Source organism: Trachypithecus francoisi, unplaced genomic scaffold, assembly GCF_009764315.1.
Source record: "Trachypithecus francoisi isolate TF-2019V2 unplaced genomic scaffold, Tfra_2.0 Lachesis_group13, whole genome shotgun sequence".
Lineage (NCBI taxonomy): Eukaryota > Metazoa > Chordata > Mammalia > Primates > Cercopithecidae > Trachypithecus > Trachypithecus francoisi.
Genome location: NW_022681458.1, coordinates 15389535 through 15414283, shown reverse-complemented (window position 1 = coordinate 15414283; position 24749 = coordinate 15389535). Strand labels below are relative to the sequence as shown.

The 24749-nt window shown below is 38.3% G+C and overlaps 1 protein-coding gene across 1 annotated transcript in view; it reads left to right on the top strand.

Annotated features, from left to right (window-relative positions):
- NYAP2 (neuronal tyrosine-phosphorylated phosphoinositide-3-kinase adaptor 2) overlaps positions 1–24749 on the top strand; it is a 294403-nt gene that overhangs the window by 90853 nt on the left and 178801 nt on the right. The window contains exon 4 of the mRNA XM_033230039.1: positions 22130–22431. Within this exon, the coding sequence (XP_033085930.1) occupies positions 22130–22431 (302 nt within the window). The remainder of the gene's footprint in view (positions 1–22129; positions 22432–24749) is intronic.

The following is a 24749-nucleotide window of genomic DNA, read 5'->3' as shown; positions in this document are numbered from 1 at the left end:
TAAGCTTAATTACATGAGCAATAAATGATACATTATATGAAAAACAGTGCAAGAACGAAATTTTGAACAACTTGCTCTTTAAAGAGTTAGTGAATTCCTTAGGCTGGTTGAGGTGAGAGGAAGTGTCCCATTGCTTGTCAAACCTATGTCTCCATCATTAGGCTTCTGGGTCCTACCACCTTTTATTATTCACAAATCATGTTTTGTGTTGACTACTATCATCTCGCCCTACCTATCTTAAATTTTTATTTTATTATGGATTCTAAATCAGAATTTAAGTGTCTGTGAATTTGCAATTTCTCAGCAACTTCTTGAAATCTAGATTTAAATATAGAGTCTTCATCAAATATATCTCTATAGTTTTTACTACAATGCTTTGTCTTTGGAAAGAACTTGGTACTATTTCCCTTCCTCCAATACGTATGTTGCAAAACTGTATGCCACAGATGGCTTCTCTCTAGTGGGCTGGACTGGGGGTCTTTACTCTGCAGTTAGTGACATTTCAAGTCATGAGAGATGCTAACAGCCTTGACTTTTGGCAGGAGACATTTCCAGATTGGATATGATCTCAGAAAAGTTTGCCTTCTCTACAAAAGTCATTGATTGCATGATCCTTCATATAAAGCAATAAGATTCTCCAGACTGTAAAAGCTTGTGGTTTAACCATTTAGTGTAGTTTACTTTCATTATGCATTGGCTGGACAGTCTCCAGTAATGAAAGACTTAAAAAACCTATAGCCTTTCTGGCTAAGAAACCAGGAGATGATGAGCAGGTATACAGGAGGTGGCAGCAGCGGTGGTATGACCCAAGGGGTGTGGGCTGAGTCAAGGGCCTGGGTAGAACAGATCAAAGGCAGAGACTTGAACTTGAGTGCTTAAGGCCAGAGGAAGATCCATGTGCCCTTTCACGTGTTGGCTGCCCCATAGCCCGTGGGGCCGGTGTGTGATTGGAACAGCAAAGGCCCATGTGTACTGGTGACTGTCCCTTTGACTGTTGATGGTAGGAAGCATCTGTGTCAGAGCCATCAGAGATAACACTGTTCTAACCAAGCCATCTTGTCAAGAAGTCTATTTACATCCTAAGACTCTACACTTAGAATATTTTTTTTTTCTTTTAAAGAATTCCCTTGTGTCCTGTCCTAAAACTGCACAACTCTGGGGATAGGTGGGCCTGCTTCAAAATCAACGTTGGTTCCAAGCTATGAGAACTTAGACCAGTTAGCTAAGCTCCTTGCAATTCATCTTTCCATTTGCAAAACAGGGACATGGTAATAAACTTACCACGTAGGTAAGAAATGTATTTGGCATAAATATAAAGGGCTTTGATAATTTAGGTGTTATTTCCATAATGTTTGTCTTACTCTATTCTTGCATTGATATAAAGAAACACCTGAGGTGGGGTAATTTATAAAGAAAAGAAGTTTAATTGGCTCACAGTTCTGCAGGTTGTACAAGCATGGCCCTGACATTTGGTTGGCTTCTGGGGAGGCCTCAGGAAGCATTTACTCATGGCAGAAGGCAAAATTGGGGCAGAAGTATCGCATGGTGAGACAGGGAGCAAGAGAGGGAGACGGGGAGGATGCCACATACTTTTAACAACCAGATCTCATGAGAAGTTATTTATTATGAGGACAAGACCAAGCCATGAGGGATCTGCCTCTATGATCCAAATACCTCCTATGAGGCCCTACATCCAAGACTGGAAATTACACCTCAACATGAGATTTAGAGGGGAGATTCAAACTATATCAATATATCCTGCCAGAGTAAAGTGGGCTCTGCTGATGTAACATCTTTTATAGCAACATTTTTTTTTTTTTTGAGACAGGGTCTCACTGTCACCCAGGCTGGAGTGCAGTGGCACCATCTCAGCTTACTGCAGCCTTACCTTCCAGTTTCAAGGATCCTCCTGCCACAGCCCCAACAAATAGCTGGGACTACAGGTGTGCGCCACACCACCTGGCTAATTTTTGTATTTGTTGTAAAGATGGGGGTCTTGCCATGTTGCCCAGGCTGGTCTCAAACTCCTGAGCTTAAGAGATCTGCCTACCTCTGCCTCCCAAAGTGCTAGGATTATAAGTGTGAGCTACCACACCTGGTGTGTAGCAACTTTCATGTTTTTTAAAAAGTCTGTTTTAAATGCATTCCCAAAGCCTATGTTAGTGAATAGTGATGTTGCCATTCACTGCCTCTGCAAAAAGCATGGCTGATACAGGGTCATGAATGGGGGTTTGCTTAGTCATTTTTATCTAACATGTACAGGGTGACCAACATAAGGAAAAATGAGAGATTTTACAGAAATGTGTGGATTTCCATAGTTTCTCAAAACACTTGGTAGAGTTGTTTTTCTGACTGGAGATTGACAAGGAAACTCAGTGTCTCTACCACTACTGCCTTGGTCTAAGTCACCGGTGGCTCTCACCTGGATTCGTGCATCTGTGCAATTGCTTCCTAATTGACTTCTCAGCCTCTGATCTCGCTTCCCACTCCTGTTATTAACCTGAAATGTAGTTCATACCATGTCACTATTTTATTCAAAATGAATGAAAAGTTTAACAATGACCTTTATAGGGAAAAAGAAAAAAGACTTTATTAGTGGCATTTGCTGATTTCCGTGGTGGAAATATTTCACAGTGGTTGATTTGAAGCTACCAATGTGAAGTCATGTCAGAGTTGGAAAGACGTGCACAAGCAGCTCTACCAACCCATTGTAATCCAACCTCAGTACAGAACTAAAAGTCTCCCCAATGACTTATTGAATCACTCAAAGTAAGGTTCTTACAATGACCACGGGTCAAGTCAATGCCCATGAGATTTCCAATTAACTCTTATCTCACCTCCAATGCTGCACTCTTCTCTCTTGTTTCATGCTCTTTACTACTTAGTTATTTTGTAAAATAGGAATGTGTCTGTAGCAACATGTCACATAAAATGTATGACAGCATTAAGAGCTCTTAAGAAGAAAAATATTTTATAAATCCAAGTTGGTGGGAACACTGGCAGTTCCCTAATGTGACACATAGATCACTGTCCTTCACTGAGCAAGACAAATTACACAATGACTGTCTCCCCACAAAACTGGATGTGGGGATTTACAAGATCAAGGCTTCTGTCACCTGATTTACTGTGAATAACCTTGATACCTCTGCAGGAAAATGGGAAGTATTACTTTGGCTGACTTCGAAGATGACTTAATAAGGCAAGAATGAATCAGTTGCCATGTGTATTTAGTCACATCCAGTCCCATTCACTGTATAGGTCCAGTTACTAATGCTTTACCACAAGTTCTGCTGGATTCACCTTCTCATCCCCATTTGGTATTAATTTCTGCTCCAGAGCCTGTCTCCTAGCTGTTAAAAGAAGATACCAGATATCAAGATATACCATTTCATTCCTCCCAGAAAATTAGATCCTAGAGAGTGTGAGACGAGAGTGTAGAAGGAAATTATTTGATTATAGGCCTTCCATATGCTTTCGTCGTCTCAAGGTATGGTTTGATATTTTTATAATTTTTCTAAGCTTGGTGATATTGTCTATGGAAAGGTTATTTACTCTTACTGTTAATGATGCTTTGAGGATTGCAGTGGAGAGGGAAAAACAAAGAGGTGGAATAGGTTGGTGGTTGTTCGCAGTTTGTATACACAATACAGCTGCATTTTCACCTCCATTCTTGTGGGAAGATTTGTTTGCTTGGATTTCACAAGAATGTTCAATATAAGATATGAAAAACTATAGAGCTTATGTCTGTGTTTCTTATCCTAGTATATGTAAAAACCAGTAATGAATGAACTTTATGCAAATTCTTTAAATTTGGCAAAAAGATATTCAAAACACTTTTATTTTCTTATCATGCTGAATTAAATAGTGCTCACATAATTTTATTGCATACAGTTTACACATGTATTTATTTTAATAATTTACAAGAAAATATTAGTAGGTCAATTTTTCTACTAAATACTCTTGTAAATGCCCAGAACCATGTTGAGACCTATACAGGTTAAATCTGAATATAAGAAACAGCACTGATTCCCTTTCCACCCCAAGACTTTTACTTTATTTAAAAACAAAAACTTAACATTATGAAGTGAATTTTGCAGAAAATCTATTCTGTTTGTGCTTCTCAAGGGTTAGGAAAGAGAGAAATTTAGAAAACAGCTGTCAATGAGAATAGATTGAACTCGACTGGAGGATGAATTGATTCTGGATCTTATGAGGTGAGATTTAAAGAAATGGAAAGAATATCTTCTATCAGAAGAATTCATTATTCACTCATCCTCCCATCTAAAGGGGGTCCTCCCTATTTTTCCCTTTCATATCACTCTATTTTCTTTGTAGCATCAATCTTAATCACCTGGCTCTACCCCAATCTCTGTGTTTTGTGGGGAGAGATAATTTGTTTTTTGTTGAATGACTAGGGCCTGGCATACTGTCTAGCACAGACAGGCCTTCAGTAGTTATGGGTTTAATTAATTAACTAATAAGTAAGATATTTGTAATTTTATGGGGCCCTCAGCAAAGAATAGATATTGGTGATTATTGTAGCAGAAAATAAGATTGAACATGTACAGTGTTGCCACATTATGTAATATTTTTAAATCAAATGCTGTTGCAAGGATTTGTTCCCTTTAAGCATATCTTCCGTAGACTGATGTTCCCTTTAAGTGTATCTTCCGTAGACTGACCTAGTACTGCTATGGAAGATAGATGAGAAGACTGTAGACCAAACCTGGTTTGCTGCTCAGGTCATCCTTGCAAATGATGACAGCCCCACCTGCTGTGAACCTGAATTAACTGATCTTGACCTCTGCATTTGACACACCTGTGCTCATCACATTTACCACTTCAAGCATAAGCATGTTGAAGGTATATACCAGGGAGTGATAGAGACGATTGATCACAAAAGTTAAGCTGCATTTAGGAAGACAAGATTTACAGCAATTGAGAAACACAGAAAAGATTGCAAGACCAAGGAACAGAAAGTTCCAAAAGGGGGTCAAAGGAGAGCTGAGGTTGAACACTAAAGGAAGCAAACTGAAAAGGCAAGTGTTAGTAGTCAAATACACAGATGTTTAAAACTGAGGTTATGGAGAGGGTGAGGTTATTGGTAATCAAAAGGTCCAGATTGTGGCCCTGAGTGTGGTGGCTATGACAGGAAAAAAAAAGATATAATATCTTTGGGGAGAAGATTTCAAGAAAGTGTGTGGCCAGGGAATGTGTATATATTTAACACTGCGTCTCATGCATTCCGAAATTAGCCTACAACTTACATTTTTTATCCTCCTTTTTTTAAACTAAATGGGTTGCAATGAAAATATCTTTTGGTGATTCCTACCCTGATCCAAATCCTGTATTTTCCAAGGTTTGCAAACTCTTTAAGAAAAAACTGAAACAGATGGCCACAAATGAGTTATAAATGGAAAAAACAAAAACAAAAACAATAAAGCCCCACAGAAAACCTTTGCCAAAGAATCATTAAGTTAATTGTCCTCAAGTTGAACCAGGCTTCAGTAAATAAGAAATTATTTTCAATAAGGAAGCTGTGAAGTTAAATTTCCCTGGTCCCCTTCCATGTGTACAGGAGGGTTTTATTTTAATAGGGTAGATCTTAAATTTAAATGTACTCTCAGTTAAACTGTAAACCCTGAGGGGTGTATATCTTTATTGTATAGCACTGGCTCATTGTGCTGTGTTGTGTGCAACACATAATAGATGATAAATACTATAATGAGGCCAACTAAGATATTGCATCTATTGTAATGGAGAATTATTGTTTTATTTTTAGATGCATTGTGAGCATTAAAACTGTTGCTAATATGTTGTGATAATAGCTTTTAATTTGTTATGAATAAAGATGTGTAGGAGAAGATGAGGTTTGATCAAAGGCAAAGTTTAACACTGGACCCTGACACCCCTTAGGACTACAGCATAAAGTGGATACTCCAAGTGCTTTCATTGACACAGAGCATTAAATTCAATTATTTTGTCTGAAGAAAACCAATCAGGGAAAGTGCAATGTTCCCGGAAATCTATTCTAGAAAAACAGGGAGACAGGCTCCTGGCCTCTGCATGGGCAATTTTGCCATCTATATTTCAATCTATCATATTATTACATTTGGGTACATTAAGCAGATCTGCAACCTGTTGTGCATAGAGACAGCACACTGGCCACTCCATTTAGAGTAACTAATGCATCCATGCATGAGTATTTGGCTCTTAAGTATTGTCTCTAGTGATTCACATTTACATGTCACTCTGATTACATGGATGAGGGCTGGAAGCTGGGTTTTTAGAACTCTAAGGCATGACTTTTTTAATGGACTTCAAAAATGCCAGAGAGGATGCTTCTCAGCTGTATCAGTTTGCCAAGGTAGTGTGTTCAATAGAAATGTTTGTAAAATGCTATTTGTTGTTAAAATAGGAAAAACACTTCATGAATAAAACTTGACCTAGATTTATGTTTGCATTTTAATCCCACAAATATCCTGAGGGATCATGGGGTAAGGTATTACTATCTCATTGGATAAACAAATGAATCTATTTGGAAATGAATTCTCTAGTGGTCACACAATGATTTAGGAGCAGTGTTGGAAATGAAATTTTCTGTCTGGAAACAATGTACGTGTACATGCATATGTGTGTGTGATCTATAGTGTCTTTTTCTATAGACACACAGATGATAGAATTTTTTCACTTCCTGGAAAATGTATGGCTTGACTATTCAATTAGAGATACTGAGCTCAGTTCCCTTTAGAGGTTGGAAATTTCTGGATGATGTAACTTACTTATTATCTGTATTTTACTTTATCTCTTCACTTCTGTTCAAGCCAAGTCTCTATTTTAAAAAGCTTTTGGTCTTCTAGATTTATTCTATTGAAGCAAAACTTCTGTAACTCTTTAATATATGCCTGAAAATAATATAATTAACTATGTATTCCTTTTAATGTAGGTCTAAAATAATTTAAATCCATAAATATTTACATGCTAATTTTTACACTCAAAGAAGTATACTAGATGCCATGGGAGATAAAGAATCATGCACATTTTGATTTTTATCTTCAAAAATTGTATAATGTTAAGATTGTGTATAATAGCTGTAATATAAGGCAAATAGTGACAATAAAAACGGAAGTTCACTAAACAAGAGAGAGGGTATTGATGAAAGTTTAAGAAAGAAGTGACATTGGTTTAGGCCCTGAATAACTTGAGATTTTTTTTTTTCAAATGGAGATGTAGTTTGAAGGGGAAAGACCCCAGGGAAGTGTAGGGAAGAAGAATTATGTGAGTGGATATGACAAGATAAGAAAGAAGGCTGAGCCAGATTAAGCAGAGCTTAAATTCCTTACCGAGGAACTGGACTCTTATTTTGGGTAATCCCGAAGACTTTAAAGAGGAGGATTGATGTGATCCCGTTTCTTTTTTAGGACTTTTTTTTTTTTTTAGGTCAATGAATGCATTATTGCTGGGGAAAACTGAGACAAATAATCCAAGTAAGTATATAATTTAGTAGCTGGGACCAAAAGTTCATAAAAAGTCTTGTAGATGGTTTGGAAAATAGGGAATAGCTGTGAAATCTAGGTAGAAGAGGAAGAATTTGTTGACCATTTGAGTGTGTGTATATACAGGAAGTATATAGGTGTCAAATTTCTTGGAAGCATTTGATCTCTGTGACTGAATGATGCTTTGAAGACAAAGTTTCAATAGAGGGAAAAGCAAGATGGCGATGACATTGGTTTGGAACATGCTAATCCTGAGTGTCAAAGGAACACCCATTTGGAAATGTGCAGTATTTTGTTGGGAGGGCAAATAGATGTCTCAGAATGCAGGTAACCATGGAATATTAGATTTGAAAATCATGTGGACAGGGTAGCATTGAAGTCTTAAAAATTGGTATTTGTCAAAGACAAGCACAGAAAAATCAGAAAAGGGGAAACAGAACTTTTATCTACACTGAAGCAGGAAGGGCAAGAAGAGAAGTCAGTGGAAATACCAAGTAGGAAAAATTGGAAAGATACAAAAGCAGGACGGGCCAGTATTCAGGAAGCCAAGGAAACAGGACATTCCAGAAAGAAGCTGCAGTCTAGAAGACATAAAATGGCTCTAAAGGTGTTGAGAAGAACCTAGAGAAAAATGAAGAAAAGTTTCTAGTTTATGCCATTAGCAAGGAAAAGGTAACTTTTTTTGTTGTTGTTGAGACTGAGTCTTGCTCTGTCCCTCAGGCTGGAGTGCAGTGGTGCCATCCGCTCACTTGTAAACTCTGCCTCCCGTATTCATGCCATTCTCCTGTCTCAGCCTCCCTAGTAACTGGGACTACAGGCACACGCCACCATGCCTGGCTAATGTTTTTTTGTATTTTTAGTAGAGATGGGGTTTCACAGTGTTAGCCAGGATGGTCTCGATCTCCTGACCTTGTGATCTGCCTGTCTCAGCCTCCCAGAGTGCTGGGATTACAGGCATGAGCCACCGCTTTAAGAAAACCATTTCGGTAGACTCTTTGGTGGTAGAAGCCAGAGTACAATAGATACACAAAGAATGTGGCTTAAGAACAGTGATAAGAAGGTAAGAACCCCTTTTGAGACTTTGCCATCTTGTTCAAAGGTGCACCCCTGGCAGCAAACAATGTATTGGGCACAAAAGAGATGATCAATAGATGTTTGTGAGTTAAAGATGAATGAATGATTTAATGAAAGAGAAGAAAAGAAGCAGAAGGGAAGGAGAAAGGGAGGGAGAGAGAGAAATAGAGAAAGAATTAGCTAAGTATTGCTAAAGAAAGCAGTCTGAAATGTTTAGGATTGCTGATGAGAATAATCAATGAAGAATATACTATAGAGAATAAAGTGAAAGAATAATATATGTAGAAAAATTGTTAAGAGAGATTGAGTCAGCATACCAGAGGAAAAAATACAGTTAATAATGTAGAGAAGTTGAAAGATGGAGAGGAGAAAGACCTAGGGACCTCTCATTGGAGAGCAACAATCGTTTTAGTGAAATAGACCTTGAGGTGTTATTCTGAGGGACTAGGCTCAGATTTGTCAAAGCCAAGGTTTCCTAAAGCTTGCAGTCATTATGAGGTGCGTATTATGTAACTGCAGAATTATCTTAATTCTTAAGAAGGGTAAGTTTAAGTTGTGTTCATTATTTAGAAAGACATTGAATTATTTTTGGATTGATATGAAAGATGAAACAGTGGTTTATTTTTCTTCCTTGATAGTTCATTTTTCCCAATGATTCCTTAAATACATGGCTAGGATTTCCATATCTGTCTGAGGTGTGTTCTTCTCTTTCATCTCCATGACTCTGTTTTAAACTGCAAAATATTTGAGACCTTAGCAGAATATTTTGCAAGAAGCATTTCACTGTGCTCAAATATTTTCAATTTCCAGGTACTTTCTATAAAGTCTTTTAGATCTCATTTTGTTCAAGAAATTTAGAGCATTATTTCAATAAATCTTAAGACACTATTATCAGAAGAAGCACATATTACAAATGTTTGGGAAGGGCGAATGCTGTAGGTTTAAGACAGAGCTGACATGAAAGGTTTTTTATCTCAGTCTTCTGATTTTGTTTGACAAATCATACCATCTCTCTGCTAGAAGGTCAATGAATAGATGGCAATATACCTGGGAGCTACAGGTTTCAAGAAAACTCATTTTTCTGGTGTGAAATTTCATGCCAGAAATAGTTTGGGGTCATACTAATCCCTTTCTTCCAATATTATGGAGAATAGAGATTTTGCAAAATGGGGTACATGTTTTGGTAGCTTTGCACCCTAAAACAGTAGTAAAAAAGGAAGCATTCAAGGGTGATGTCAGTATCTAATACTGTATCATAGATGATGGTCTGGGCTGGGAAAGTAACTAGCTGCCTTGTTACTGATAGGAAACTTTTCAGAAAAGAAAACATACTGAAATTATACTAAAGCGTATGGTATCTGCCACTTCTTTGAGTTGTTTGGCTCTTTCTCGAATCCAGGGCATGACTTTACAGTTCTCATTAATAGGAACATGTGTTCTCCCTTTAGATCCAACTTCAAACTGGCTTAAGGTTTGAGAGTATACATAACTGATCTCATAAGCATAGTCTAGTCTCTAGATCATAAGTCTGTGGACAAACAAGAGAGTAGCCTCTTGACTCTGGAATTCAAAATGCCATTGGTGTCAATTAAGATGTTTACAAAGTTTAAGGAGAATGGTATCTAATCCAGGGATTTGTTAAATAATGATTAATTTAGAGGCTTCTACTGTGTTATCTCAGGCAAGTAAATAATGTATAAAACAATATGAGACAGAGATATTGGTAGCCTCCACTTTGAGGTGAAGATAAAAAAACTAAATGAATTAATGTGCCTGGGGTCACAGAGCTAGTTTGTAATAGAGCTAGAATTGTATGTTCAATTTTTCAAGTTGGCCATTGGGATATCTGAAAACAGCATTCCATCACATATATTTTTGTTTCAACAGTGAAAGCAATTATCAGCGAATCATACCTAAGCCTCATAGTATCATTGTAATTTTTCTTTCCAATGATAGTTTGAAAATACCTATCCCAAAATAATTCAAAAAGAAAAGTTTCTGAAACTACCTAGCGGTTTTTAATGGGTCACCTCTCTCTCTCTCTCTCCCACTATTCCTACCCACTTTCCACTTGCTACAAACAATGCATAGTCTGTGGTCTCAAGGAGCTCGCAGACCAGTGGAGCAGATCTACTCAGAGAACACACCTAAAGGGTGTGATAAAGGAGGTGCTATTACATGGAGGAGCGTAGAGTCCTATAGCAATGTTAAGGCAGGAACATGTTCCATTAGAGAATTCTTGAGGTCAGAAAGGGAGCATGTTGCAGATGAGAACTGGCATAGAATCCAGACCTTAAAAGACCATGAGTATAACTTAAAAGTTTGGATTTTTAGTCCAAAGAAATGGAAGAGCTGTCAAAGGGTTTTAATTTAGAGAGTGACATGAGCAAATCTGCATTTAGAAGGATAAATCTGGCAGCACTGTAGAGAAAGATCAGCTAAGAGGCAATTGCATTAATTTAGCCAAGAAGTGATGAGCACCTAAACCAAAGCAGAGCAGTAGAGATGGAGAGACGGGGATTAAGCTGATCTCTGCATTCAAATTACTGGTTCCAACAGGGACAAAAATTATGAGTGTATGAGTACTCACAAACTTTTCCTTTCTCCATCATAAATTGAGAAAATGGCCACTGAAGAAGGAAATAGAGAAGAATGTCATTAAATAATGGTATCATCCATCCTGTCGCTTAAGAAACCTGTGTGTTATTCTTGAACTATTCCCAAATATATACGTATACATTCATTTATTTAATTGATACTTATTGGTTGCTCCTTTGGGTCAAACACTATTCCAGCCATTGGAAATACAAGACAGACAAGGTCCAATTAAGTTTTGTCCAAATATACCCATAATTTTTCAATTTCTCTAGATCCCCACCGCCTGCTCACACATCCCTGTCTTCCCCACTTCTCTCTTCATCTGATGAAGTCTTACTCATGATCTGCATCAGCTGAAAAGCCACTTCCTCCCATGGGGCTTCCCAGCCCTTCGGTGGTTGTTAGGGCCCCAGGACTTGTTCTTCCATTGTACCTGCCTTGGACTTCCTCTGAGAGAACATCTGATCACAAGGTGTTGAAATCATAGGGGTTCAAGAGCCTGTGATTTTCTGAGGACCCTGAGCACTCTGCTCTGTTCACTGCCTGACAAACTGTAGACACCTGGATATTCTGTAAATAAATAGTGAGTAAATAAATGCCTCAAGACGAGTTGTTTTGTCCTCCTTAAAAATTACACCTTTAGAAAGCTAAACCAGTTATTATACTTTAAACTGGCATTAAGTTAACGCCTTCTGCTTGGGAAGTTCAAGGCCATTATATGTTATTCTATAGTTCTAGTTTCTACTTCTAGGTTGAAAAAAATGAGCCACATATGGTTAGCTAAACTCATTTCTAAAAACTTGGCATGTTCTCAAACCATATTCAAAGCTTATGTCAGTTTTGAAGACACAAATAAAATATATTTTCCAGAACTTCTCCTCCTCTGGTTGAATTTTTGGAAAAGATCTCCCACGATGTGGACTTCTGTAAACTGTATTTTAGTTCAATCTGAATATCATAATTTATTTTCCATATACCCTCTCTTCTTTAGGCCATGACACTTCAAGGAGTAGAAGAATCTTATGTATAGAAATGAGGGATGTTTTAATTTTAGATTCCAAAGTACCGTAGATAATAACATATGTTAATCTTAAAAGCACTTGTCATGTTTTAAGTAAAAATAAGTCTCTTAAAGATGTTCCATAGAATTTGTTCTGGCTTTAATAAGCATTATATTTCTGTCCTGCCTCTTTATAAGCTCAGAACTGAAGAAAAGGAACTTTGATAGAGGTTAAAAATAAATCTCTCTACTTCCTTCTGTGACCTCCTTACTTTGTTATAATTAAGCATCACATTAATGGGCAGCAATATTAACCTCAAACTCTTGGCAATAGCACTTTGTGATAAATAAATTGTGTGCTTGTTTTTCAAGCATAACTCCCTAGCCATGATTACCCTAAGCGCCAACATTCATAAAAATCTTAAATTATCATGGCATTTGATAGAGATAACCATAAAATCCATTCAATAGATTTAAGCAACTCTATAATTATGTCCAGCTGATAATTATGGCTTTTTTTTCCTTGACTTTTTCCTCTTCGTTTGCTATCTGGATTTGGAAGTATATTTTATGACAATACTGTCGAAGCTCTCTTACAAAAATAAACAAAGTGTATTTATATGATTAGCGTATGTTTTCCCTCGTGGTGCTCTAGGGTGGAAACTTATTAAAAACGCCTATTTGATGACTGTGAATGGAAAGATAAAAATTGATACAGAGTTAGATAAGTCAGGAAGGAAGGGGAGGTAAATTAATATTTGTCCAGGCTCCTGTCATAGTACACTCAGGCTGCTAGGGTAAATACCACAGACATTTATTTCACACAGTTCTGGAAGCTGGAAAATCCAAGATCGAGCTGATGGCAGATTCAGTGTCTGGTGAGGTCCTGCTCCCTGGTTCATTGACGGCTGTTTTCTCTGTGTCCTCACACGATAGAAGGGGTAAGAGAACTCTCTGGGGTCTCTTAAATGAGGACCCTAATTTCAGTCAAGAGGGTTTTGCCCCCAAGACCTAATCACCTTCCAAAGTCTCCATCTGCAAATACCATCACGCTGGGGATTAGGTTTCGACACATACATTTGGGGTGGGGGAAGCAGGGAGCATAAATGTTCAGTCTATAGCATGTGTACTTATATCAGCTACCTTGATAGGTTATTTTAAAATGTTGTATCTCATTTGACTTTATAACAACCCTGGAAAGTGTTTCTTTATAAAGATAAGCATAATTGAAGTTCATAAACTATGTCTTCTACCTATAATTGGATAGCTAGTAAATAAGTTGGTTAGTTACATATCTCAAATTCTAAAATACTGAATTTTGGCAGAGGTGCAATCTCCTACCAAGGGGAAAGAACGTATTTGATGTTTAAAATATATCATTTTAGGCCAGGCACAGTGGCTCATGCCTGTAATCCCAGCACTGGGGAGGCCGAGGCAGGCAGATCATGAGGTCAGGAGTTTGAGACCAACCTGGCCGACATGGTGAAACCCCATCTCTACTAAAAATACAAAAAATAGCTGGGTATAGTGGTGTGAGCCTGTAATCCCAGCTACTTGGGAGGCTGAGGCAGGAGAACTGCTTGAACCTGAGAGGTAGAAGTTGCAGTGAGCCGAGATGCGCCACTACACTCCAGCCTGGGTGACACAGCAAGACTCTGTCTCTGTGGGGAGGGGGTGAGAAATCATCATCATCATCTTAAAATATAATATCTGAAACTGAGTCCTTTCTCTTCAGGACAGTTTTATTTTTTTTCTTGTTTTATTATGTTTTTCTGTAACAGTTCGTCACAGCAGTTAATAAAAAGATGTGTAAAAATCCCATTTTTAACACTTGACCTTCATATCCAAGAAGTATCAATAAACAGCCAGACACAGGAAATTAATGTCTGAAAAAAACTAGGAGAGTTAAAATATTAGGTGCATAAAAGTAGAAAATAGATATCATTGAGGATATGAAGTGGTGAAAATGAGTGTTTGAGCCTAAGGCAAAAAATCCACAAATTATGGTTTTGAATGAGCATGTGTAGCTCAGGGAAAACATTAAGGGCAATGGTGAGTGAACAATTTGGAAGAAAATATGAACACAGTTTAATTTTACTGAAGCCAAGTTTTCATATCCAAGTATACTGCCTGATTTAAAAACTAGATATAGGGAAAATATGTAAAGCAGTTAATTATTTTTATTCATAGTGTTAAATAGGAAGGATTCCTTCAAATAATAAAGTGGGATGCATTTGTTTGCCATGTTGTATCATCCTCAGTCTATCCCTGACACCAGTTACATTTTCTCATAAAAGTTAGCCAATAGCTTTTATTTAGTAACTACTGTCTGCAGATTATTACATTGGTTCATTTAGGACTTTTCCCAATACATCTGTCAGGAAACCCAAATATAAATGGCTTCCACAAAATGGAATTTAGTAATTGACATACCTCAACAGTTCTGGGATTATTCTAGCTGCAGACATAGTTATAGCCAGGTCTTCTTCAAGGCCTGAAGACCTGGTCCCACTTATCTTCCTTCACAATGGGAAAAAGGATGAAGCAGGTCCAGATTTCTGGCCAGTGCAGCTTCATGCGTGCCCTGGGTTCAATCTGATTGGACCACCTTGAGGCATTTGCCAGTTCCTAAAATAGTCACCGTGGCCAGGGTGATCCAACATTTGTGTGGCTGAGACTGAGCAATATGGTGGACCAAGACGAAAAACAAAAAAGCTTCCCTACAGAAATTTCCATTGCAAAGATAAGGGAGAATGCATCCCTGGGAAGCAAAAGTGAAATATGTCCACAAATTTTTTTAAACTAATCCTTCTATTAGGCTATCTTCAAAGTGGACTTAATTGCATTATTCATTTTTCCTTCATAAAACAAATGTGTGCTAGTGACTAGTGTGGTGAGCAAGGAGACAGAATGTCTGCTCTCATGAATCTGGGGGTAAGTGAATGTGACCAGCCATTTGTACTGAAGGCCAATGGGGCTGTGGAGAGTGTGTGAACATGATGAATTGTATGACAAGTTCCATCTGCCAAAAATCAAAGCAGATGAAACTAATTATGCCTCTCTCAAGTCTGACATTGAGTTGAGGTGTATTCCTTGTCAGATAGGAAGAGGTGTTACTCGTGGCTCTTTCGATGGCCAGTTTCCATGAACATAGCTCAACCTAGCTGGTACTGATACCTAGAAAAGGCCATTATACTGGAGCAGGGATCCTTCTGGTAGGATGGGCCAGGGGGACGTTCAGTGGGCAGAACTAGGTGAGCATTTGGCTTTGAGCATCTAAAGAAAAGGCAACAGGGAGGCAGCATCAAATATAAACTTTTTAAGTCATACTTTTAAGGAAGAAAGTGTAACTATTAGTTTCTTTCTACTCATTCATAGTGAAATGCCCACATGAAAGATTCCAAGAGTTCACAGGTAACAGTGGCCCACCTGCCCACAGGCAAATCTCATCCTCTTCTTTACAGCTGTAACTGCCACCATTTCACTTTCAGATGTTCCCCAACTTAATTTATGGTTGAATGTACCCTTTCCCTAATACTAGATAAATACATCTTTTTGAAAATGTAACAGAAAAAAATCCTAAATGGTTTGCAAAGTTTGCAAAGGTAGAAATATACTGGAGTATGAATCAGTTTCAGAGATAGGTTTTTGAGCTCAGCTCCAAAGTATCACTACAGAAAAGAACTATTCAAGCAAGCAAACTCCTAGGCAACCCTTCAGTTTGTATCTCAAGTTTCTAGATGTGCATAAAAGAGGATCAATGTCTTTATCTACTTATCTATCCATCATTATCTAGCTCTCAATCTATATCATTGTCATCATCATTATCTATCTGGAGTGGGATTATGTTTTTCCCAGTGCTTGACAAAGAAAATTCTATTACAAAATATTGACAAGTTTGCCTCAAAATTGCATGCAGAAACAACACCCCTGTCACTTTTGAAGATGACGTCTCACCTCAGCAGCTCACCTTTCTCATGGATTTTGTTTATCTTCGGAAGGAAGCAGTTCTCATAAGGGAACACACAACATTAATGCAGATGGATTTCAAGAGACAACAAGACAAGGAACAAACCATGTCGATTAGCATTGTCAGAGAAATTTTGAAGTGCTTGTTTTGTACCTTTCTTTATCAGTCCTGATCAGCAGGTGCTTTGAAAAACTGATGCAAGTATTTAAGAAAGTTAATAACGTGAGGGGTACAGTTGCCTAGATTATCTTGATACCTTGAGTTAAATGTAGGGTTTTATTTTGACTTTCTTTGTGTGAAGTTTTCTGAGGTTACATGGTACCATATGGCATGCTTTACAGGCATGGCCTTATAATGCAAATGATTATCCTATAAGCAAAATTCAGTAAGAAAAGACTTAAATAAATGTAGGAATTTTAAGGCTAAAATTATTGACTGCATTTTATATATCACACTGCTAAGTGCTTCATATGCAGTATATCAGATAAATTTGATACCAGTTTGATGGGGCCAATGCCACTATTAAACAGCTAAGGAAATGGCCCCAGGGGTTCAGTAGCTAATGTTATATGGCTCTAAATAATGGCTCTGGGATAGTCTATAACTCCATGATTCCAGTGCACAAATATCCAGGCCTCTCTACTAGCCATTAACTTGTTTGGTGGAGATATTTACAAATATTGCATCAATTACTTCTGGAAAAATAACCCTCCTTGATTTAGATATTTTACACTTTGTGTTTTGTAATGGAATAACCAACACACAAGTAGATCTCACAACATTGCCTTCATTATATGAGAAAAAGCATACTTGTTTAAATTCAGGATTATGAAACTTGTTTTTATTTTTATAACATGAGATGTGTCAGGCTTAATCTATCTTGAGTGTTGGAGTCTTATTGCAACAAGACTTTCTTTAGCCCACATAACTTTCACTTCCAGCCAAATATTCCTATAGTGCATTTAGCTTCTAAATCCTCAAGCCTCATTTAAATGCTCAGTCTGAAGCAGGAGAATGACCTATTTTTACAGGCATTCCTTATTTCTGGGGTCTTCCATTTGTCGTGATGCCTTCTCTCTTTCCCTGCTTCTTTGGTTTCTGAATGCCAGAGGTTGTATAAGTGTTCCCAAGTATGTCAGTTCAGGTCTCCCAGGAAGCAGACACCATGATAGAATTAGAAGTCTGGGAGGTTTGTTGGGAAGAATGCTTGTGAGAGATAAAGAAGGAGGAAGTAGGAAGAGGCAGGACAAGCCTCAGATCACAATGCAGGTCTAGCACCTGTAAAAGGAGAGAGGGAGGAAAAGCAATTGAATAAGAAGATCATCAGACTGTGGTATAGTGATGGGAAGGAAGGTCTTGACCAGTGCAATAGGGAAAGTCAGCCATAAAGGTTGCCCGAATCTGGGAAGAAGTAACCAGGTGTAATACCTCATTGTGCTCATCCGTTGTCTAGGAGCTGCTCATGGGCAACATAGCCTCAACAAAAATGCTGCACCAGATTTGGAAGATGGCCGCTGGCGGCTGTCAGCTGACTGCTGTCCTCAAAGAAGGTCCTCTCTTGAGGGATTTCTGAGTCACACACCTCCACAGCTGCCACAGTTCACTCCCTAGACTCAGCTGATGTCCTTCTCCTGCAGGCTTGGGGAACAGTTCTCTCCTGGCTCCCTTCTGGCTCTTCCTGAGGGGAAACTTGGAAGGGTGCAGTTAGGGAGATAAACTATAGCCCTCATCACTGCAGTCTGTATGGGAGCTACGACTGGTTCTCATCATCTCCCTCCTCCATCATTCATCCGAAATTCAGTGCACCTTCAGGAAGCACTTCCACTTGTCTCAATGGCTTACTTGGTGGAGAGACTAATCTCTCTTTCATGAGAAGTTGGAGCCCCTGGTAACCATAACCTTTCTGGGCCAGGGTTGCTGCATGTGACCTTTCAAAGTCACATTTGGGCAAGACAGTATCAAGAGGCACCCAAGTGGATTACCTTGGTTTCACACATACTTCTCTTTGCCCCATTGCATAAAAGCAGCCTTACCTCCTGCTGACCAGGATCAAGGATCTCTTCCACAATGGCAATGACTATTCTGTTTTGTTTGTTTGTTTTAGAGCTAGGCTTTTGCTCTGTCACCCAGGCTGGAATGGTGCAGTGGTATGATCATAGCCCACTGCAGCCCTGAACTCCTGAGCTCAAGCAAACCTCCCACCTCAGTCTCCAGAGTGTCTGGGAAACAGGTGCACACCACCATGATCAGCTTCTTGCCTGTTACCCACTACACAAGGGGTGTTCAAATTGCCCAAGGGGCAGCTCTAAGTTGTTGTTCAATAGGACCCTTGCTGTATCTTCTAAAAAGAGTGTGCCCTCTTTGGGGACCTGGACCTTTTAACTCTGTGTAGAGTCCAGAGTTATAGGGATTGGAAACATAAAGTACTCAATGGATCATTGTCGTCTTGTCAGCTAACTTCATTCCTCATGGCAAGTGCTCTCTTAAGAGATCTCAGTTGCATACCATCACAGCTGCCAGGTATTTGATCTCCTACCTGTACAAGGAATATGCATCCCCATGTGTTGCCATATGACTTGCAGTACTTTCTTATTGGAGGAGAATATGTGCCCAGGCCACTGACCTCAAGCTTGACCATAAAACTGGTTTTAGTCAGTGGAGAGTGATGGGAAGATTATAAGCCACATCTGAGCAGAAGCCAGGAGAGACATTGCATAAGTTAGCTGGTGTTTTTCCCTCTCTGCCAGGAGAGAAAGTCCCAGTGGGGCTACATCCTGGGATGAAGAAGGTACGTGAAACAGAGTCACAGTTGATGTGCATTCATACAAGCAAGAAACAAACCTATGTCATTAAAAAACATTAGGGACTGGGGATTGTTTGTTACTGCAGGATAACCTAATAAGATTTGGCTAATAGGTTGTATGTTTTCTCATTTGTGATATTTTGCCTAGTATTTGCCTCCTCCTAATTGCCTCTAATTGATGTATCTACTCATTAATGGCCCTAACTGTTATTCTTAATATTTCTGGGGGGTTCTGGATTAGCTACATCTGAAACATCTGGATATAGTTTTAAAAACACAAACTCATCTTCTACACCTACAGAGATTCTGATTCAACAGGTATGATTCAATCATTGCTCTTCATATAGAGTCTGGGAATCTGTATATTTAAAAAACTCCACAGGTTCCTAGCAAATTCAGAAACTGCTTGTATGCTGCATTTCACAATCTTCAATTTGCTTTGGACTAGTAATCTTTTCGGGTCTCTTGAACGTAGATATGCCATCACCTTTACTGTTTGTCCCTAGCCTTGACTTGAACAACGGTCTTTGCATCCAAATTAGTTTTTGTCCTATTTCTTCATCTTGCATTTACAGTCTGGTCAAACTAAACTTGCAGTGGTACCTGCTAGTGCATTGAATTTCTTTTGAAAGAAATGTTAATATGTGTGTGTGTGTAAAAGGCATGTATGAACCAAAGCAGATAGAGTTAGATTAAGTTGTTGTGTGCTGTTAAAAAAGATAATTCTGAAATGAAGCAGCAGAGTAAATTATCAGTCTGGGAAAAGGTTCAGGCTCCATTTAGGTCAAAAGTAACTGAGAAATTGCTGATACAATTATTTTTAGTAATTCTCATAAATGCCCATGTGCATTAACACATGCATAAATTTCCCCAGGTGGCTGTGTTACCAGAAATGGGATGACTGACTAAATAAATCCTTAAAGCACCTTTTGTGCAGTGATGCAACAGAAATGAGCAAAAGACATTAGGATGAAAAATAATTGAAAGCAAAGTTAGATTACATCAAGTATATCATCTATGAGAAAGATCAAAGTCACATCATCATAAACTGAAGATAGACCTTCCTATACCAAGACTGCCCCTCACATCCACTACCCCATCCTTTCTCAAATTCTTCATTTTTCACAAACCACTCTGTTTGGATAAGCTTCTAATGTATGTCTTAATTGCCATTCTTTAAAACACACACACACACACACATACACACACACACACACACACACACACAGAGAATAAAACACATAAAAACACTGCACTGACTTAGGATACTTTCGGCTATGATGTGAACACTGCCCCTTAGCTGTCACTTGGACTCCATTCATGCTTCTGGATACTGTTGATTTTTAGTGCACTGAAATTCCAACCACTTTTATTGCAAAGATAGTACTCCGTGCTTAGTGTCTGAATATCATTGAAAATAGAAAAAAATACATATAAAATATTTTGGGTTGAGAGGCAAGTTATCATTGGTATTAAAGGCCAGAATCAAGAATCTAATGTTCTCGTTAAATTCTTCCTGGCTATATCCCTAAAGGACATGTAATTGTCGTAAGTCCCCAGTTGAAGAAGGGAAAGAAAATCTCATTTCTCATTATTGTTCCTAATGGAATGTTAAAATTATAACAAACATTGTAATGATATGAAAGACATAAAATTACATCATATTATGAAGGCAGAGCCAGCCAAAATTAGTTTTAGTAAACGAAGATCTAAATAAACTTACATGTCTGGAAAGGTAGACTCAACAAGCTTCCAAACTTCATATACTCAGAGGTACTTCTTACCATTCAAACATATCTAAGAAAATCAGTCATATATTTTGTAATGATGTTTTTAAAACATTGTATTTACTCTTGGTGAATAACTTAATAGATAAAAAGAAACTCTAGAAAAATCTTCCTTTTAAAAGTTTACATTCACATTTGTGTCCCTTCTCTTGATAAAGGAGTCGTTATTACTTAATAGCATAGACAGAGACCCAAGAGTCATTTCCTAAATAATTGCTTGAATTTCAAAATTAGAGGTGATTTCTTATATTTTAATATTTTTGTCCAAACTTTCCAGTGTGAAACTTAACCTTAAATTTGGAAACTTTGCATACCCTGAGTATTTATGAAGTGCTTAGAATAATCTCAGGATCAAATGATATTTAAACTACACCTCTTTACTCAATGTTGCTGTTTTATTCTGTGTCTGATTTCTTAGAACTGTTTCTAATGTAACTGAAGATTCTGGAGGACTGAGAGTGGTTGACAAAAAAGTGGTTGACCTTCACCAATTTAAGCAAATATTTTCTCGTCCCTCCCTCCTTTCTCCCTCCCTCTCTGCCTCTCTTCCTTTCTTCTTCCCTTCTTTTTCCTTCCTTCCTTCTTCCCTTTCCCTACTTCCTTTCTCTTTTCCTGCCCTCCCCTTTTCTTTCCCTTCCTCTCCTTTGCTTTTTACTTTCTCTCCTCTCTTCTTCTTTTCTTTTCTCTTTTCTTTCCTTCCTTCCCTCTGTCTTTCCTTATCTTTCTTTCATTTCCTCCTTCCTTCCTCTCTCTTCCTTCCTTTTTTCTTTTCTTCTCTTTTTCTCTTTCTCTCTCTTTCTCTTTTCTTTTTTCTCCTTCCTTCTTTCACTTTCTTTCACTTTCTCTTTCTCGTCCTTCCTTCATTTTTTCTTTCTCTCTCTCTCTTTTTCTTTCTTTCTTTCTTTCTTTCTTTCTTTCTTTCTGTCTGTCTTTCTTTCTTTCTTTCTTTTGTGTTTGGTAACAGAACATTTATTATTGTTGTTTGTTTCATTTTCTCCAATATGTTAAGCAGATAAAAGCAGGAATAGTTTTGATGAAATGGACAAGAGTCCCAAGTGCTGACCACTAGGACTGAGTCACATGTCAAAAGGAATCTATGAGTCATTGTCATGGAATTCTTGTTTACGTTTTAAGCCACTGATAAGATTTACCTCAAAGTAAATATAAAGTGATTGAAGATAAGTGTTCTATGCAGTATTTTTTTTTTCCTTTGGGGAAAACAACATTTAACACAAAAGTTAGAATGCTTTCATGCTACTTGAGTTTGTTTTAAAAGGCAGCCTTTCACCAGACTAAAATGAAGATTTGAAAGTTTCCATATTAGAAATATGCTCACACATGTGCTCTTGTGTATCCTGGCTCCTTTTATCTACATGGTTTTTGGTTTGCTTTCTTTTACAGCATAGGTGGAGAAGTAGGGCGAGGCCACGAAGGGAGTTACGTGGGCAAACATTTCCGCATGGGATTCATGACAATGCCTGCTCCTCAGGACAGACTCCCCCATCCTTGCTCCAGCGGCTTTTCTGTGAGATCACAGTCCCTGCACTCAGTTGGGGGTACCGACGATGACAGCAGCTGTGGCTCACGGAGGCAACCACCACCCAAGCCCAAGCGGGACCCCAGCACCAAGCTGAGCACCTCATCAGAGACGGTCAGCAGCACTGCAGCCAGTAAGAGCGGGAAACCCCCTGAGAGGACTGAAGGTAAAACACGCCATGCCCACATCGCCTAGAAATGTTTTTCAGATAGTATGTTCAGTCAGCATGCCCAGGAGCAAGTGCCTTCTTCACTGGGCCACATAATGCTGCCTCTCACCCTGAAGTCCCAGAAAAGAATTGAGGGGAAGGTTATTTATTAGTGTGTTGTCAAATTTCCAGAAGAATGTATTTATGATGGTTCAGAAAGGGAAGGCAATATATGAGTTTTTTTCATCCCTTAAAGCTTCAAATTATTCAAAAATTATTCTGCCCAGAAATATATCTAAAAGTTATATTTTCTTACACTATTTATACAATTCAAGGTATTATTTGATTATTAAGGGAACATTTTAATTCAGGAAAATATCAAGAAAAAGCTTATAATCTTATCTTTGAGAAATAATCATTTTAAACATTTTGGTGAATTTCTTTCCAGTGAATATGAATTTATGTATTTATGTGTGTGTGTGCATATTATAATCTTAAACTCTACTTATTATCTCCAGTTTTTACTCTTACCTGCCTGTGTTTTTTCTCAGCTATGAAACATACAAATCAAATATATCCCAACCTCCTTGCTGGTCTATGAATATAAATTAAGTCACATTAACACCAGGTCTCACCAGCTCTTTAGGCCTTACTGAATTTAGTAGAGTCTCAGCTTCCCTGAGTTACTCCCAAGAATTCCTTGGTGGGAAAGTAGCCTTGCTCCAGTGACTTGCGTCAAGTGCGCCTTGACACAAGCTATCTTAGTCAGTTGGGGCTGCTATAACATAACACCATAGCCTCGGTGTGGCATATAAGCAACAGCAATTTATTTCTCACAGTTCTGGAGGCTGGAAGCCTGAGAGCTCTGTTGGGGCCCTCTTCCTGGTTGCAGACTGCCAACTTCTCCTTGTATCCTCAAAGGGCAGAAAGTCCTCGCTGGCCTCTTCATAGGAGGACGCTAATCCCATTCATGAAAGCACTGCTCTCCTTCCCTTTCTATCTCCACATACAATCATTATGGGATTAAGGTTTCAACATTCTAATTTGGGGAGCACAAACATTCAGCTCGTTGCATAGGCACATTCAGATCTTTACATAGCAAATGTGGAAAACACTTCAAGATTCCCAATGCTGCCAGTGACAGTTTGAGAGAGTTCCACCGGGTCCCATAGCTTCTCTTCTGCCCCACTCTCCTTTCTCCACAGCAAGCTTCTCTGAGCCCCTAGGGTACCAAGTGTTATATTTGCCTCAGAGAGCCACATGGTCCTTTCTTCAACTAGGCAGTGTTCATTGTATCATGGGTTCCCTAGTCCCTCATGAAAGCCCCTTGGCCTTCTGGCCTAATCTTTCCACAGATTCTCATAGGTAGTCCATGAGATCAGATGCCTATGAGGTACGTGCTGTCTCTGCCATCATCCTTGTCTCTCCTTTCTCTCTCATTGGTGCCCAGGTGCCTTTAGCCAAAAACAACCAATATCTTCAGTGCATATTGAATAATACCAATAAATGCCTGGAGATGGAGTCAGTCCATAAATTCTACAAAAAAATCTCCTGTGGCTTCAGTTTTTCCTACTATACATATACAAAAAATGCTTTGCATGTAAGTATATGTGGTTAAGACACACATGTGAATAACATGTATGTGTTTGCATATTTACAAAATTGACATCATAGTGCATAGAGTCTTGTGCTTTGTATTTTCACTTCTTCGATTGTAACCGATTTCCATGGTGTACAACTTGTTAAGAAACAACTTTAACAGAGAAATGTACAGTCAAGTAATTTATTTAATCATTATCTTGTTGAAGAATACTCAGATTGATTCTGTTTTGCAGCTACAATGAATAGTGCTACAATGAACATTCATGTGTGTGTATGTGTATATATAACTGTTATTCCTCTGCCCTCTTAGAGTATTAGACACTTGATTCTTTTTCTCTTGATTCAGAGTTATCAGTAAGTCCTTCAGCTTGTAACACATTGATGCTTTTAGACACAATGTATTAATAGGTGTTTCCTTAGCTCGGTAGTACACTAAAAGGCCCCAGAGGCCTACCTTTTGTAAATTTTAACTGTTGTTCGTAGATTTCCTTGATACATGGTGCTTTTCATTTCTCTTTATTTTCTGTGATTCTCTGTGCAGAAGTCACCATTCTCCTACTTCTACTGCCAGAAAACTACATAATAAATTATGTTAGATTGTTTTCAAAAGAAAATTACTGATGTAAGAAAGTGATCTCTGAAAGATGGGGGGCCTGAATGCAGTCAGGAATAACTCAAGTATAAAGGGGAATAAAAGATCCACCCAAAAACAGAAGAGAGATGAGAAGGACAAA